At 44.0% G+C, this 17,521-nt stretch overlaps 2 protein-coding genes across 3 annotated transcripts in view; one reads left to right on the top strand and one right to left on the bottom strand.

Moving 5' to 3' along the window:
* The first annotated feature begins 1,764 nt into the window (after positions 1-1,764).
* Positions 1,765-13,367, top strand: MRPL27 (mitochondrial ribosomal protein L27). Of its 2 annotated transcripts, none has more exons than XM_015410782.1 (4): positions 1,765-1,849; positions 9,890-9,985; positions 10,980-11,047; positions 12,920-13,367. In XM_015410782.1, the coding sequence occupies exons 1-4, from the start codon at positions 1,795-1,797 to the stop codon at positions 13,124-13,126; spliced, it is 426 nt and encodes a 141-aa protein (XP_015266268.1). In that variant the 5' UTR covers positions 1,765-1,794; the 3' UTR covers positions 13,127-13,367. The 2 variants fall into 2 exon arrangements, with proteins under 2 accessions (XP_015266268.1, XP_015266267.1); XM_015410781.1 differs by having other exon boundaries at positions 9,863-9,985.
* A 3,195-nt stretch (positions 13,368-16,562) lies between these two features.
* The window catches only part of LOC107110060, a 44,248-nt gene continuing 43,289 nt past the window's right edge, over positions 16,563-17,521 (bottom strand). The window contains exon 5 of the mRNA XM_015410779.1: positions 16,563-16,849. Coding sequence (XP_015266265.1) covers positions 16,703-16,849 — 147 coding nt within the window. The 3' untranslated portion in view covers positions 16,563-16,702. The remainder of the gene's footprint in view (positions 16,850-17,521) is intronic.

The following is a 17,521-nucleotide window of genomic DNA, read 5'->3' as shown; positions in this document are numbered from 1 at the left end:
GCCCTCCAGAGGTACTGGTTGGCCGCTGTGTGAGACAGGATGCTGAACTAGATGGACCACTGGTCTGATCCAGCAGAGCTCTTCTTATGTTCTTAATGTAGCTGTTATGGGCGACAGACTGCAAAGAAAAGCAGGCTTTTTTAAAATGCTGCTTGTAAAAGAGAGTCAGGGAATTCAAGTGGTAATCTTCCCTGGAGAGACCAGCTTAGGTGATTGGCTGCTCTGCTCACTTTCTGACTGGCCAGCATCAGCTGAGAGAGAAAATAAAACAGATGATCTGGAGGGAAAAGAGGTCTTTTGTAACTTGTTCTTTCTAAGGTCTGGATCAGTAGCCAGAGGGTTTGGCTTTATTTGCCTCAAGTGACATTTCTCAAGGGTTTTTAAAAAACTGGGCAGCTCCTGTATTTCCAGCAGACTTCCTGAGCTGAGAAAAAGCCTAAACTAAATATCTAAACATAGGGTTGGACAGTTTAGCCTTTTATGACAAAGAATATACACACGCTTCTGTAGGGCAACTCAGTCTACTGAGGGGAACTGAAGATTTGGTGAGAGAAATCTGCCAGACAGTTGGGGAGATACAGGGGTTCTTCATATCACATTTCAGAAGTTTCCAATCCCCAGGGAAAGATATTAAGAAGCTTGAAGATTTGGTGCTATGAGTGTCCTGCTGAGGGGCCAGGCTTCCTGCATTTTAATCAAACAATTCACAGAGTTCAGGTCAATCCAATCCTTAGTTTAGGACAGAGGTTCTGAAATGTTTTAAAGCAGGACATTATTTCTAAACTTACTCTAATTTCTCAGACCCTCTTGCAGAGTAACTCTGTTACCTTCTCCCTCGCCTACAGAAAAGGCAGGAATCTCATATCAGTAAACATTTAAATTTTCCATGCTTATTTTAAAATCTATAACAGTACTGAATAACGGGCTATATTTAATGGCTGTTCTGTACCCTAGGCAAAGGTAGCCCCCCAATTTACCATTAGGCTTCTTCTCCTGACTGCCTTATTCCTTCTGGCCCCCATGACCCACCTGTGATGTTCCAACCCACTTTTGGGTCTTGACCTATGTTCCCTCTAAGATGAGTTAGTGTGAGCTAGCTCACAGGTTTTTAGACTCCAGCTCACACATTTTTGTATAAGCTCAGAGCAAACTAATGTATGCAGTAGCCAAAGCTCGCTCACAACTTTCATGCCAGTAGTTCACAAAGTAGAATTTTTGCTCGCAACTGACTCACAGCTTACAGGGAGCATTGGTCTTGACCCACAGTTTGTGCACACCCATTCAGAGACCGCCTACTAGTGAATTACACTGCTTACTCCAGTCCAAACACACTGAAATAACTGGTCTTAGACTGGCATCATTCTGCATAGGATTGCGCCATTAGTGCACCGCATAGAGAACATTCAATAAGCTGTTTTTAAAAAGGGCTTCATTTGTACCCTGCACTCACCAAGTCCCAGCCTTAGAGCTTTTGCTCTGAACACGAGAACCGGGGCTCAGAACAAGCCAAGAGAAGCTACATCCGGGCGTGTTCCGAGCGCCTTGCGCCCACCAACCCACAACCTGGCTTCGATAGCAGCGAACTTTCGGGTAAGCTCCAGCTGCAGAGCCCTCCCCGTTTCTAAACTATCGTGAACTACCCCCCACAACCCCCCGGGGGGGGGGGGGAGAGAGAGGCGGGACGACTTTCGGTCCCGGAATTGGCGGCTGCGTTCAAACGTTCCGGTTGCCGCTCTTGCCGCCGGATCCGGAAGCGGAGGGGTCTGGCTTGGAGAACCCTGGAGGGAAGGCTTCATGGCGGGCCTGCTCAGCCTGGGCTTCCTTTTGGGCAGGCCGGTTAGCAGTCAACGTGAGTTGGAGTGGCTGGGATGTGAGGCCTAGGAGGGGTCAGGAAAGAGAAACCTGGGGGGGGGACGGCGACACTCGTAGCACGCAAAAAGCAGGAAGCTGAGCAGGGGTGGTTATGCAGGAAGGGTTGAAGACCCGTGCGACAGCCTAACCCACGTTAACTCGCCCTGGATGGCTACGGCCCCTTTTGCGGACTCAGCGGCTACAGTGACTAAGAGCTTGCTCCCATGGATGTTTGCGCAAAAGTAAACCCTACTGAGTGAATTCAGTAGGACTACCTCCCAAACAAGGGTGCATGGGGATGGTAGTCAAGCAGAGGCCGATCCTATGCAGAAGTGGGCACTTCTCTAGTTAAAAGGTAAACGTAAAGGTTCCCTTGCTCGAAAGCCAGTCGAATCCAACTCTAGGATTGCGGTGCTCATCTCCGTTTCAAAGCCGAAGAGCCAGCGCTGTCCGAAGACGTTTCCGTGGTCATGTGGCCGGCATGACTAAACACCAAGGCGCCACGGAACACTGTTACCTTCCCACCGAAGCGGTCTCTATTTATCTACTTGCAATTTCTTGCTTTCAAATTGCTAGGTTGGCAGGAGCTGAAACTAGAGACTAACTTCTCTAGTTAGGCAGTGCTAATTCTGCACATGGCTCTTAAAACCTTAATTTTTTACTATGGGATTTATGACTATGGTAGTATGGTTTTAAAAGATTGGAGTCGCTGTCTTACCCAACAACCAGTGTTCCCTGTAAGCTGAGCTCACAGTTTTTTCGCCTCCAGCTCACACATTTTTTGTCTTAGCTCAGGAAGGATGGCTCCACAGCAAACTAATTTATGTACTAGCCAAATCGCTTGCTCACAACTTTAATGCCAGTAGCTCACAGAATAGAATTTTTGCTCACAAGACTCCACAGCTTAGAGGAAGCATCCATCAGAAGGGTGTTCTGACTGCAAATTCTCAGGGTTTTTAAAGCACAACTTGTCCATGTTTCAAGCCTTAAGTTCCTGACCTGAAATATTGCACTTCTTTCCCCCCTTCCTCTCTGTTTTGTTGTATCAGCCTCACACAAAAAAAAGATTGGCAGCTGATTTTTATGTTAGTTATTACTTGCCTTGATATTACAGCTTTCTTTGATCTTGGAAGTCAAAGCTGCAATCATAAAGTTACTTACAGCTCTCCATTGCAGGCATTGATTGGAACCAGATCTACTTAGGTTTGGCAAGATTGCTTGGCTGTGTGCTGTCCAGCCTAGGGTGTGGGTTTTTGTTTTTGTAAAATATGGAGTTGCACAGGAGGTATGGGATTATAATTTGCATGCATAGTACATGCTGCTACAACGCACCTGTGTATTTTACTTGTGTATGTGTGGACTTTGTTGCTTAAACTCACATCCCATGACATTGAGAGGCCTGTGTGGAGTGCCTGGTTGCATTTGGTAGAGTCTTTAAAGAAGTTCAAGAAGGATTTCTTTCCCATTGAGGACCAAACTGTGTACTGTGATGTGATGTTTCATGTAGCTTTTCAGCAGAAACTTTGGTCCTTTGTTAAGAATGACACGTTGGATATTTTCTGGTATTTTCACTCTTACTGGTCAAGAAAAAGGTCCCCAGATTCCAGAATGATTTCCTTCATCTTTGAAACATTTGGGAGGGTAGCAGTTAATTCTGTAGCAAATGTCTGTGGTGTGAGGGTGGGGTATGTGTAGATCAGCATCTGAGGTTCTAGGGAGGAGTACTACTTCAGTTTTTCAGTTGCACTCGTTTTCTTATAGAACTGCTCCCCCCCCCCCAACTGAATATTCGGTGCTTGGTTATTGTTTGGTGTAGTGGTTAAGAGCGGCGGACTCTAATCTGGAGAACCAGGTTTGATTCCCCACTCCTCCACATGCAGCTAACTGGGTGAACTTCGGTCAGTCACAGTTCTCTCAGAGCTGTTCTCTCAAGAGCAGTTCTCTCAGAGCTCTCTTAGCCCCAGCTACATTACAGGGTGTCTGTTCTGGGGAGAGAAAGGGAAGGAGATTGTAAACTGCTCTGAGACTCTGAGTGAAAGGTGGGGTATAAATCCAATATCTTCTTTTTTAAAAGCTCTGCTTCAAGCCATACCCTGGGCTTATGTACCTTGGGACATGGGAAGCATATGGCTGAATATTAACATTTGCAACCCTTATACTCTCACCAGCAGCAGAGTGGTACGTGCCTCCCAGTATCTGGTGGAGAGAACGGCCAAAAGACCCCAAAACGTAGCACCATCATTGTACACCACTGGATCTGTGCAGTCTGGGCATAGTTTTATTAGATCCATTATGAGACTAGATTTGTTTGCCCTTAATATACACAGAAAGGAGACTTTTCACCAGTGCAGTTTTTATTCTGTATAGTGCTGGGAACCAGGAGATAAAAGTGCCAAAATTTGCTTACATGCATAACTTTAAAGCCACAGAAGCACTGTACTACTTAAAATCTGGCAATGCTAGATGTCGTGGGATTCAATTCAGGAACAACCTACCTCATTCCTAGGGTTTTTGTTGACCTTCTGCATCTTCTATGGCTACTGCCTGGCCCTTCTTCAGGAAGCAACATTTGGGATGAAATCCAGCACATCCTCAGCTAATGCATTCTTTTTGTACTTGTGGAATTGAGCATTTGATAGTGAATTAGGGTTGCATTCCTAACAGTTAACAAAATGAAATTCAGCAGAGATAAAAAGTTCTTGATTCTGGCAAAATGAATAATATGGCCAGCTGCTATAAGATAGACAAAGCAAGTCCTCAATACCACTACCACAACTCCCCCAAAAGGATCAAGAGAAAATATATGTATTGCTAGTCACAAAAGAAACAGCACATGGTCTGTAGAATGAATGTCATGTATGGGGATTCGCTCTAGGCTCCTGGTAGCAGAGTTTGAAATATATGCAGATACCAGCCTACCAGTATGAAGCTTTAAGCCAACCTTAGTGATTTTATCATGAGATTCACATGAGTCATCTGAGTGATGCTGCTGCAAAATAACCAAATGCAATTTTAGGGTCTGGTCACACGGACGTTTAGTGCGGGACTCGCAGCTGATCTCTCCCGCAGTAAAGGTTCCTGTCTATATAGGCAAACCCGCTTCCCGCTCCGAAGCCAGCAGATTCCCGCGGTTTCAGCTCTTTCACCCGCGTTTTTTTGACACCCGTTGGAGCAGGTGTTTTCCGACATCTCGCACTTTGTATCCGCGGTTTTGGTATCTGGACAGCAATCCGCCGTGACCACGCTACCCTCCCCCCCCCGTTTTTTGTAGGGGGTTTTGTTTCCGGTTTTAGTTATGCGCTTGTGCAAACAGGCGCTAGCTTTTATTTTGGTCTTTTCCAGCTGTCAAACGAGCAAAAAAACCTGCCGAACACAGGCAGAGCTGGGAACTTTGTTTGGGAAGGAGCGAGTGAGTTTGAAGCTGCTCCCGGCTTTAAGCACCCTGCAACCACTGATGCACCTGATAGACAAGGTGTAAGAGGTGGGGGGAGTGTGTTGGAAGCCATCAGAGAGGCTGGGCCAGCAGCTTTGCTTCACCTCACAGGTAGTTCTTGGCCACTCCTGATTTCCTCAACTGTCACTAGCTCTCTGCAGTCCCCTGTAACTGTTGGTTTTTTTTAACCTCAGAACACTGAGCTCTGCAGCTGACCAATCAGAGAGTGGGGGGGGGGGGGGGGGGAGGGCAGATGGGGCCTTTTTTTTGCCTTCAAAAGGGGGGGGGGGGGGGCTTTTTTTAAAAACCCCCCCCCCCCCCCCCGGTGACCAGTACAATCATACCAATACATCCAGCCTGCCAAACTCTACTGTGCACTATTACCCCTCCCCCAGCACCTGCAAGCTTAGTATCTAACAGTGTCTGGTGTCCAAGGTCAAGCACGCATTCTTCCCAGAGAAGGGAGGCCCCACTTAATGCAGTTAGCAAAGCAGTCTCCACACTCCCATGCTCACAGACTCTCCCCTCCCAACCAAAATGACACACGACAATAGGCATACAGACCCAAAGAAAATTAAGAACCCCATGGCAAACCAGACCCGATTTTGACATTCACTTGAGGTCTTCAAGCGGAGACTGGACAGCCATCTAATAAGAAGGTTATAGCTCTTTGGATTTCCTGCAATGCATAGGAAGTTGGACTAGCTGGCCTTTATATCGATCCTTCCAACTCTAGGCCTCTATGAGAGGTTGATAGCATTGGCACAGAAGATTTTTTTAAATTCACAAATGGCAGAGGGCCTGTTCAGATGTACATACACGTTTATGTTTAAATTCACTATACTGGAACAGCAGGATTATGCTTGTCATGGCCAATGTTCCCTCTAAGCTGTGGAGTCTTGTGAGCAAAAATTCTCCTTTGTGAGCTACTGGCATTAAAGTTGTGAGCGAGTGATCTGGCTGCCGTATGAATTAGTTTGCTCTGGAGCCATCCTTCCTGAGCCAGGACAAAAACATGTGAGCCAGAGACTAAAAAACTCTGAGCTAGCTCACACTAACTCAGCTTAGAGGGAACACTGGTCATGGCCATGTATGCAGGGAGAAAAGGCATACCGTAAAATGGCCAGATAAGCATGATCCCACTACCCCACTGCAAAGGATGTGATAACTGCACTTTTTCTACCACCTATACATTGGGAAATATTTACCACTCAGAACTGTACTGGAGGTGCTACCTATTCAGCACAGGAATGCTGGAGTGATTGCAGACACCTTGCTGTAAACTCTGCATCAGTGTATGGAGATAAGAGCATGGATCCAAGTGAGCGTTTCTGTGGGCAGAAGGATTTAAGGTGGCATTTTGGGCTGCGGGGGTGGGGGAGTTGTGCTCTGTGGGTAGAAACAATTCCATCTGTGGAAATGCTCTGCTGGATCCACACCGATGTGTTTAAGGACATGGGGTGGACATTCAGAACACATACAAATGTGTGAATAGACCTTAAAATACTGTTGGGCAGGAGTCATGCCCTCTGCACTGCAGTTTCTCTAGGTTATTGTCCCTTTCTTGTCCTTCACATTTCAAATTTGTGTTTCTTTGTTCACTATTGCCCTCCTCCCTAATCCTTTAATGTGACTCCCTGTGTGCACGTGGAAAATTTAAGACCAAATTAATCCTGTGTTTAATTTGCCTGAGGAAATTAGTAGAGCTGTAGTGTTCTTTTAATAATGTGCTCGTTAAAAGGGCTGAGCAGAAAGGTTTAGAGCTGAAATGGACCTGGCTGCTGATTGTATGCAAAAGAATTAACTGAAGTCCCACAAAGTAAAGGTCAAAGGCGTCTTGGTGTTCCTTATTGGAAATGACGTGCGCATTTATCAAGAGTGTGTGTTTATGTGAGAAACGTTTTGTGAAGCAGCCAATTTTTAATCCAAAAATTAGTAAATATTAACCATTTAAGCAAAAAAATGCAAGCAGCTGTATTAGTCCATTAGGAAAATATCCAAACACCAGCATTAACATAATACTTTTATTAAAATCAGCTAAGAGCAGTGTTCCCTCTAAGCTGAGTTAATGTGAGCTAGCTCACAGTTTTTTAGCCTGTGGCTCACACATTTTTGCCTTAGTTCAGGAAGGATGGCTCCAGAGCAAACTAATGTATGCAGCACCCAAATTGCTCGCTCACAACTTTAAGGCCAGCAGCTCACAAAGTAGAATTTTTGCTCACAAGACTCTACAGTTTAGAGGGAGCATTGGCTAAGAGTCAAGTTAGAATTTGAGTTCTAGAGAACTTTTCCTTGGCCTGAATGCTGATAAAAAGGAGAAGGGGGGGGGGAGGCTGCTCTTCAGGGGCTTTGTGGAAGCCATGCCTATGTGACAGTCTTAAGATAAAATTGTGGCGAGGCATTTTGATCCATAGGGAAAAATTAATAAAAAACACTAGTATAATGCCTTTTTATTAGAACCAGCCTAAATATCATAATATAGTGAGTGCAAAGTTTTGAGTTGTTCCTCGGGGCTGGTTGTTAAGTACAAAAGCAGAACAGTGATAGAGATGTAAACTTCTGGAGAATTCTGACGCTAGAAACCCTTTTGTTTAGGAGGAAAACCCACATTTTGGGGGAAATTCAAATATATGCAATCATTACTTTTTAAAATCAAGCCTAAACTGAACATTACTGTTTTAAATATATAAAATCGGTTATTTATAACTTAATTAGTATATGCAATTGTACTATTTGGTGTATTTGTGAAACTTAAAAGTACAGAGGCCTTAGAGAGCCATCCAAAACAGATCTACTCAGAAATAAGCCACATATTGTGTAATGGGGCTTACTTCCAGGGAAGTAACTTTGGGAGTGGAGCCATAATTATCTGCAAGCAAAATTGTGACTTGAACGGCAAACCCTGTGATACCTTAAGTACACGTATGTTCGTTTTGGGCTTTTGAGAATTAGAGGAAAAGTAAAAGTTGAAACAGTAAACAAATTGGGATATCAAGTTAAACTTTATAACTTTGAACTCTTCAATAATGTTTTCCCATCATAAACACTACAGTAAAATGTGGACCAAATTACATTTAAACAATAAACGTATTCTTTAAAACATGTTGTATATATCTGCAGAATACACAGTATTTACCATTACACTGTTGATTATTTTATATAAAAATCTTCATAGTACACATCTGGAAATAATGTCCGGGGGGGGGGGGAAATATCCTGTTTTTTTCCCCATTTTTCCACTTGGTTTTCATATCTTGAGGGCTGGGGAGGAGATAGAAAAAGATTTCAGTTCATGTGGACAGATCCCAGAAATTTGCAGTTTGTAGTTTTCTCAAAATGGAGACCAGAGAGGAGTTGCAGGATAAAATGCTGGGTGCAAATCACATTTTACAGTGCCCAAGAGGCTCCTGGGATGAAGCAGAAATGATGGGCTTTAAATGGTGATTCAGTAAGTTATTTGTAATATACCATAAGTTAGTTTGTGTCCAGTGACAAATTGTGCTATAGCATCATGGTACCAGGAATACAGATGTGAAGGCCCAGAAAAAACCCGGAAAAATTTGGAAAAAACCCGTTTTTTCCCTGAAACCTTTTTCGTTTTTTTTCCGAAAAATTGAAAAAAGAAAGGAAAAGAAAAAAATTGATTATGGAACGTTTTATTTTAACATGAGGAATAAAATATTTTAAGACCAGGTGTTCAAATATTTTCCAAATCGTTTCTAATATATATATATATGGTATCAGATTGATGTAATTTCTGTGCATGGAGGACAAGCAAGTCCTAGGTTACAAATTGAACTCTCCAATGCAAGAACAAGATGCATTTCTTCCTTTAGGAGGTGCGATTGTCAGAAGAAAATAAAAAAGTTTCAGTTTTGTTTTTGCATGTGGGTGGGTATTCTGTAACAATTGTTTGGATACACTATATTTTTAATATGCTAGTTGTGATAATTTCATGCCAAGTAAAAATGTCCATAGTCATATTTTATGTTCCTAAAGTAACAGAATGACTTTCAAACTAGAAAAGACAAAAGAAATGCTAATGTAGCATTTTTTCAATTTTTCCGAAAATTTCCGTTTTTTTCCGAGCTTCAAAATTTCCGGAAATTTTACATCTCTAAAACAAGTCTCTCTTTCTCTAAACTCTGTCTAAACTGAAGAGTCAGTGTGGTGTAGTAGAGTGGCAGACTAAGATCCTGGGTGGCTCGGATTTTAATCACCACATAGAAGCTTGCTGGGTGACCTTGAGCCTGTCACAAACTCTCAGCCTGGACTATCTCACAGGGTTGTTGTGGGAATATGGAGGAGGAGAGAATGATGTTCTAAAGTTGCTTCGAGTCCTGACTGGGGAGGAAATCAGGATATAAATAAATAGATGCATGTAAACTCATAGTTGGTCTGAGACTTCAAATGGGGACTGCTCCCCTCCCCCCTGCACGGACTAATTAGGCTTTTGAAGGATATTATAAACTTATCTTTAGTGTTAAGGGTTTGGCCTGAATGAGCTTTTTGTTGGTCTAAATAATGATGTCAGTTTCTGAATTCTTTTTTGTCTGTTTCTCTTCTTTTTGGTCACAGTTCTACTTATTTCTTCTACTACTGCAGCTGCAGTGAGGTTTGCATCAAAGAAAAGTGGAGGCAGCTCGAAGAACCGTGGTGGGAAAAGTCCTGGAAAACATTATGGCGTTAAAAAACTGGAAGGTAAATCACTTGGCTTTTTTGCAGCTGCTTAGGCCAAACTTGTTTAACGTAAGAGCCACATAGAATAAACGTTAGATGTTTGAGAGCCACAAGATATGAACAAATATTACACACACGTTTTTTTTGAAAAATATGCACATTTGCTTTTTATTAACATTAAATTAGACTGTGTGAAAGAGCCACAGGTGGCTCCCGAGCTGCAGTTTGGCCACCCCTGGTTTAGAGAATACAAGGAGTTTTCAAGACTTCCCTTTACGAGTGTCTGTTGTGATACTGGCCACCAGGTGGCAGCAGCAAGTTAGCCAACTAGGGGATTCTTACACCTTCGAAGTACAGCTAATTAAAATATGTGTGCCTCAATCTTGGCCTTTCTTGGGGTGTAATTTGCAGCAGGGAGCAACTTGAAGAGACATGTGGCATTTGCTGTGCTATTAACCATGTTTGTGGGATTTTAGAAAGCACCATGAACACTGATGGTGTCATACAAATTGGGGGGGGGGGAAGTGTGCTGAATTGATGTATTCTGGATTCTAGGTAATCCAAACTGAGCATTTTCTCTTTTCCGATGAGAAACGTGAGGTACTACATCCTTAACCACATTGGAGAACATGCAAAGAATTAGACCATATGCTAGGAAAACTAGAATTTCAGCAAGGACTTGGTCTTGGAATCAGAGAAGAAAGTACTTATGAGCATGTGCAGAATGCTTTTCCCTCATCACTGTCGAGCCATGTCCAGCTCAGCCTACACATTTGAGATCATAAATAAGGATTTCCAAAGCTTCAGGCCCAGATTTTTCTCTGTAGAAATTACAAATAATCTATTTCTTAATTCAGATCATCTTCAATCATCCATAGGGTGTTTCTTCCTAAGGAAGAATGCTGTAGAAGGTCAAGTTTTTGGTTTAGAAAACAGTTCCTATTCAGCTTGCATGTACAGGTGAAAGAAGGTTCATTTTTATTTCTAATTATAATTTCATCTGACTCACTTGCAGGCAACTTTGTTCACTCAGGCAACATACTGGCAACTCAGCGAGTGATGCGTTGGCACCCAGGGGCTCATGTAAGCATTTCCCATGAGTAGTTAATTGAGACTCTGCTTGCTCCATCTTTATCAGAACTTTGGTTTCCTGGATATTGTTGGGCATTATCCTGAAAAGACTGCCAGTATTTTTCCAAATGTCTTTGGGGGGCAGAATTCATCTAGATTCTTCTTGCCAACCCAATACTTGAAACCTTTTTTTCCCTGTCCAGGATCCTTTCTCTCACCCAACAGTAGGGCCAACCTTGTGTGTCCTCATTTGCCTTGTGCTGAATCTTGGTTGCTTTGCCTTAATAAGAAATTTGAGCCTCGTTGTATCCATGGCTTGCATATCACCAAAAATCTCTGCGTTTGGAAGGATTTCCCCTTGCAGAGTGCAGCTTTCTCGCCTCCCCCCTCCCTCTACAGTGACCCCCACCAGATGCTGTTCATGAAGGACAGGGGAATCCCAGAAAACAGCCTGATGGGGTATTGGAAGTTTGCCTGGGTGGGGGGAGTTAGCTAAAATCACCTGCTTCTTAAATTTGATTGGCAGGATCCAATCTCATGTATTTGGATGTAGGCATGGTTCATGTGAGTGATGTAGATAGGTTGAAAACATTGTACAGTCACAAATCTCGAATAGACTGGGTCATTGCTGTGTTGTATTGATGTGGGGCAACAAAAATGTGATCAAATGCTTCACAGTACAGTACAGACTAATTTTGATAACTGGGGAGCCAAAGTGTGCTTAAAAGGGAGTTTTGCTTTATGCTGTTACGTAGCACAAATTCCAGTCTTTTTAAAAATTAATGTCACTTCTTACTAAGCAGAAATGCTTGCTCTCACAGAGCATCTGAACCATGCCAGGAAGTACCTAAGTAAAACTGTGTAACACAGAGAGTTGTAAATCAAACCAAACCCAGATTCCCTCTTAGGCAAGACTCTGTTGATGCGGCAAGTGTCAATTCCAGAGAGGTAGCCTTGTTAGTCTGTTGCAACAAAACCGAAAAAAGGAGTCTTGTGGCACATTAAAGACCAACTGGTTGTTATTTCTAGCAAAAGGTTCTGTGCCCTAGAGCCCCCTTCATCAGATGCCCACTGCACACAGTGAGCTGCAGTCCGTGAAAGCTTGGGTGCCATAAGACATCCCGTTTATTCTTTTAGTTCCCCCGACACAGTCCAAGGAGATCAGACATTTAATTGTTGGTTGGGACTGAGCTTCTGTACTAGAACTGGGTTACTGTAGAAAACTTGATGGGTTCATAATGTTATCTATGCAAAGGCTGGGAGATGTTTGTCGAGAAATGTGAACAATAGAGGGCAGATGCCAGGTTAAAAATAGTCTTGTGCTAGTGTGATCTTATCTGACAGTCAAAGACTTGGCGCACAGGCTATCGCTTTTTACCTGAAGGATGTCTGTGCAGCAAAACATCTCATTATTATGAAAGCTAACTTTCTCATGGGGAAGTAGCCATGACTTTAGTTGCCTGTTGCCTGTGTGCATGGCAAACCATAAGCATGACATACAGTACAGAATCATAGAGTTGGAAGGGGCCATACAGACCATCTAGTCCAACCCCCTGCCCAATGCAGGACCAGACTAAAGCATCTCTGACAAATATTTGTCCAGCCTCTTCTTGAAAGCTGTCAGTGAAGGGGAGCTTACCACCTCCCTAGGCAGCTGATTCCACCTGTGAACTACTCTGACCATGAAAAAGTTTTTCCTGATATCCAGCCGATACCTTTCTGCATGTAATTTAAACCCGTTGCTTCGGGTCCTATCCACTGCTGCCAACTGGAACAGCTCCTTGTCCTCCTCCTCCTTGCCCTTCTCCTTGCTGTGTCAGTTGTTGTGTGCATGCTGGTCCAGAAGCCACCCTTTCTCATTCTCATCTTGTTCACCTGTATCAGGTAGGGATGGGCCGCAACAAGTGGCTGTTTGCGCTAGAAGATGGGATTGTGCACTACACCAAGGAAGTTTATGTGCCACGTCCCCGAAGCAAGGAGAGCAAGGAGGTGATCCCTCAGCTACCCAAAGGAGCCGTGCTGTATAAAACTTTTATCAACGTGGTCCCCACTGTTGAGGTTGGGAGCTTCAAGTTGGTCAACATGCTCTGACACTCACAGCCAAGGATACTCGGATGGACCTGCGCCCCACTGAAGATGATTCTGCAAGGCTGCATTCGTGAACAAGTGGCTCTTGTTCGGCTCTAGTGACCACTGGTTGGCTGAAGCTAGAGAACGAGGCAACATTTCAGCAATGTATTCATGTAGTAATAAATTAGCATATATTCTGGAGGTCACTGTTGCACTGTCAGCGAAATAAACCATGTCAACACAAGTTTTCAGAACCATAAGGGGTTATCATCTCTCCCTTGTGGGGAGCCATTTAAGGAGAGTGTCTTACATCCCTTTGTTCTTTGGGTGGATGCTGAAGGTTACTGCAATAATGAGAGCACTTAGTGGGGTGGGGGAATGAAGTCTTTGAACCTCAGAGTGATTTTGGACACCAAGAGTTATTTGTTGCTCGGAGTTATTTTGCAAAGCTACCTGCTCATCTGAAAATGCAGGCATGAATTTATTTCCATGTGTGAAAGAAGGTGGGCATAGAATGCACCCATAGTGAGAAGTGCCGCTTTTGTGTAATGGGTAAAACCAGCCTTTGCAATGTTGATGTCAATTGTGTGCTCAGTAAACTAATTCATTGGCTAGAGAGGCAGTTTAGCAGAAAGTGCAGAGCCACTTTACACTGCCTGACTGACATCCACAGTGTTAAGGCATTGTGGGGTGTATAGCAAGCTATCTTGTGCTAGGAGCCTGGGGGCCTTTTGAAAAATTTGTGTGCACCATCCCAGACCACCCTTAGAAAACCCAGATTTCATCCCCAGCTGTATTCTTACAAGTTAGTCTAGATTCCATTACACTACGATTTCTCACATTCTTGTAGTCAGGAACCCCAATTTTGAAAATGGAATAAACTATGTAGGATAGAATATTTTCAAAATTTAAGTACTTCACTCTGATTGCAAATGTGACAATATCTGTGGTGTTCACAGGCTACATAGGGCCTCTGTTAACCTAGGCTGACCTGCCAATTTTGTGGGCTCATTAGTTCTTCAGCAGTGGCAGCCAACTTCTTTGATAAACCAAAACCACAAATCAAATCCTGCACGTAGCTCTGGTACCAGCTAGTAAATGTGCAGCCCCAGTGACTTGTAGTTTTGCCTCCACTTCAGTGGTAGTCAGACTGAGAGTCTTGACCCATAGATGGGTCAAGACTCTCTCACAGGCAGGTTGTGTGGCCAGGAGGGAGGAGGAAGAACTGGGTGAGCTAAGAGAAGAGGTGCTGGGAGGTGGCAGTGTAGAAGTTGGTCCCATTTACAGAGGCTGAGACCGAGAATATTTGCTGTAGTCTATTGAGGGAGTCAGCAGCACCTGGAAACAGACAGGAGTGCAGACTTGATTCTCTGCCATAGGCAATAGATTCTCTGCCCATGGACAATCCTGCTTCTGTCTTGGAGTAACACAAGCCCAGTGTTATCTTTTGGATCACTCTTGTTGGTTCCATGCATTTTGATCTGTCCAGCCATCCATGCATGCAACCCTCCACATCTGAGTTTCCTGTGATGCTCTGTGTTCCTGCAGCCCCTCCTGGCCCCCAGAAAGATCATTCCTAAGGCTGTGTGGTCCAGGTGGAGGAACACACTGAGGGTTGCTGGGTTGGAGTGAGGATGGACAAGGGGATGAAATCAACCTCTTTCTCCAGTGGAGCTACGCGAGAGGAGAGAGAGAGTGTTTTCACTTCCTTGTCCTTACTCCAGCCTTCCAGTCCACAGGGGTTGGAAGGGGCTGCAGGGATAAAGAGGCACACAGGAAAACTCTGCATTCCGTGTATGGAATGGTTGGATCCATACCGTTGTCTGTAGTCATGACACTCAACTGATTCAAAAACTTTAATTTTTTGATAAAGATGATGTATGGATGTATCTGTGTGCATAGACAATGTAATAGGTTGGTTTTCATGCACAATGATGGTGGTGTACATGCTTGCATGAGTTAGTGTAAGTGGATGTGTGGCATACCAAGTCCTGCTAGACAAGCATTTCTTTCACTAGAGGTCCAACATCATTATAGCCAACCTCAGAAACATAGCTGCAGAGCCTTTTCTCTCCTATTAGCAGATTCCATCTTCTACCTTTTAGTCGGGGTTAAGTTTGCTGGCTCCAACACAGTTAAAGCTATTTGCCTCAGAGTACATGAACCCTCAGCAAATGTGGAGTTAAGGGAAATCCTTTAACTGGGCAGAACAGATCTGACAAATTGCAAAACTGTCGTTAAAGAGGAGAAAGGAAGCATTTGCTGGAGGAGCAAGAGGAGAATGTGTCCCGGAGTCAAATGTCTCCAAGGACTTCATAGGTTGAGGCCTCCTAGCAAGTCAAATCAGCCTGGGTAAGATTCAGGGTGCTGCTGACTTCATCAGCCCTGATGTCATCTGACTGCCATTCCACAGGTAGGTCAGAAACCCTCACAGTCTTGATACCCCCCATCTCTTAGATGACTCATTGGACCAGAGGCAGAAGTTCCACACATTTCCTCATCAGACTGTTGTAGTTTAAACTATGGCATTGGGAAGGATGTTTTAAAAGCTTATTTGTCAAATATAAAAAAGACCCCAAATAACAAAAATCAGAGTTAAACTTTACAAGATTGTCTGAGTTCCAATGGACAAACATTTTGACAGGGTCAACAAAGAAGTCTGTTACCACCTCTCCCCCCCCCCCCCAGGGGAGGAGACCTCTTGTCTTTTCACATAACCATTTCTTAGCTATAGGGCATGGTCTAAAACTTGGGCTGTTAACTCTGTTTGCCCACCTGTCACAAATGCCTACTGCAGAAGAGTCTGCTGCACAGGATGCAGATCCTACCCATTGTTGAACCTTCTATCTTGTTTGGACTTGCAAAACTGCCCTGCAGCATTGGGGAGGTAGGAAGTGGAGGAGAGTCCCAGTGGAACTTGTCCAGGGGGTAGGGCTGGGTTGATTGAGATGGTTGGAGGGCAAGATACACTCATTCCGTCACTCAAAGCCCCAGTCACTTATCAAGAGTTCCAAGACAACCAAAAAGACAATGTAGATGGCTATCCTTTTGAGGTTTAGTACTTTGAAGGTTTGGCAGTTCTTGGGGTCTCCTAGAGGTTCCTCTTTGTCTCACAGACGTCCTCCAAGGATGTTCTTTGGTTAGGAAACTTTGTTCTCTCCCTTTAAAATGACATCTTCTGACTGGCTTCATTCAATATATCAGTCCCACAGGAGCTTGGCTTATTTGTTTCTAGGGCAAGAAAAAACATCCTTAAGGTCCGGTCATCTATACTGGGTGGCAGGGTTCCCTGGATCTAGACCATTCCAGATAGAGGTTTCCCCATCCGCTCATACCTCAAGAATAAGAGATTCTATTCTTCAGGTCATTTCTTCCATTACACAGCTATTTTCAGGCTTGGTTCCAGAGAGATCTTCCATTGTTCATTCTCAGTGCTAGTCAAAGAACTTGGCTGGCTTTGTCCGGAATGTTCTAGAGTGCTTCCTTTCAGCTACTGTTGCACTGGGAAAAGGGATTGGCAGAGTGCCTTGTGGACCGGAAACCCATTTAGCAAACACTTGGTGTTGTCCCAGAGGCAGTTTAGGGGACCGACCCAGCCTATACTGAGGTGTTTCTGTGAGGCTGGAACGTAGGTGAGGCTTGGAGCATGTCGGGCAAGCTCTGTCTGGCTGACAACTCTGAACCTGCTCCGGTTCCTGATGAAGCTGCAGGATACCTCAAGGCCTGTTCATAGGGTGGTGGTAACTGTGTGGGGGGAAAGGAAATATAATATATTACGCCTCCTCAGTCATGAACCATGAGTGATTATACCATTGCTTCACTGATGCTTCAGATATACAGTGGTGGGGAACAGGGTTATGCTGGTTCACACACAGACCCTCAGCATGCCTACCCCCACCCAACATCTGGCTGTTGACTAGCCGTTTGCGTAACAACATGGTAGGCTCTGTGTGCAAGGCCCTTATGTCCACTAGGAAGGGGCAGGACAAAGTGATGCAGTTCTAATATGCCATCGTGTTGTCAAATACTAGCATAAGCCTACAGTACAAGATATCTGACAGCCTATTGGTGAAGCAATTCCACCACTAAAAGGTGTTCGCATAAAGGGGACATCAGGGGTTAGATCCACACTTAAATGGCAATTTCCACCAATTCTCCCTTCCACCTGCAGATTTCTCCCTTCCCTTCCTCAGGATCTCCTACCCCCCAGAAGAAGCATTAATGGAGATCAGTAAGCTGCAGTGCAAGGGAAAAACAGAAAAGTTCTGTTCTGCTGATGAGCAAATTAGCTTAGCCCCAACCCCATATTGAAATACAAATATAAACTATAGATCCCACTCAATCACTAAAATATACCCAGTACTCAACACAGCTTAAAAAGTTAAGGCTACAGTTTAAATAAATACCCTGCCACAC

This window comes from Gekko japonicus, unplaced genomic scaffold, assembly GCF_001447785.1.
Source record: "Gekko japonicus isolate JY-2015 unplaced genomic scaffold, Gekko_japonicus_V1.1 scaffold15, whole genome shotgun sequence".
Classification (NCBI taxonomy): domain Eukaryota; kingdom Metazoa; phylum Chordata; class Lepidosauria; order Squamata; family Gekkonidae; genus Gekko; species Gekko japonicus.
The sequence above is the reverse complement of the archived record's forward strand: the minus strand, read 5'-3'. Positions and strand labels throughout refer to the sequence as shown.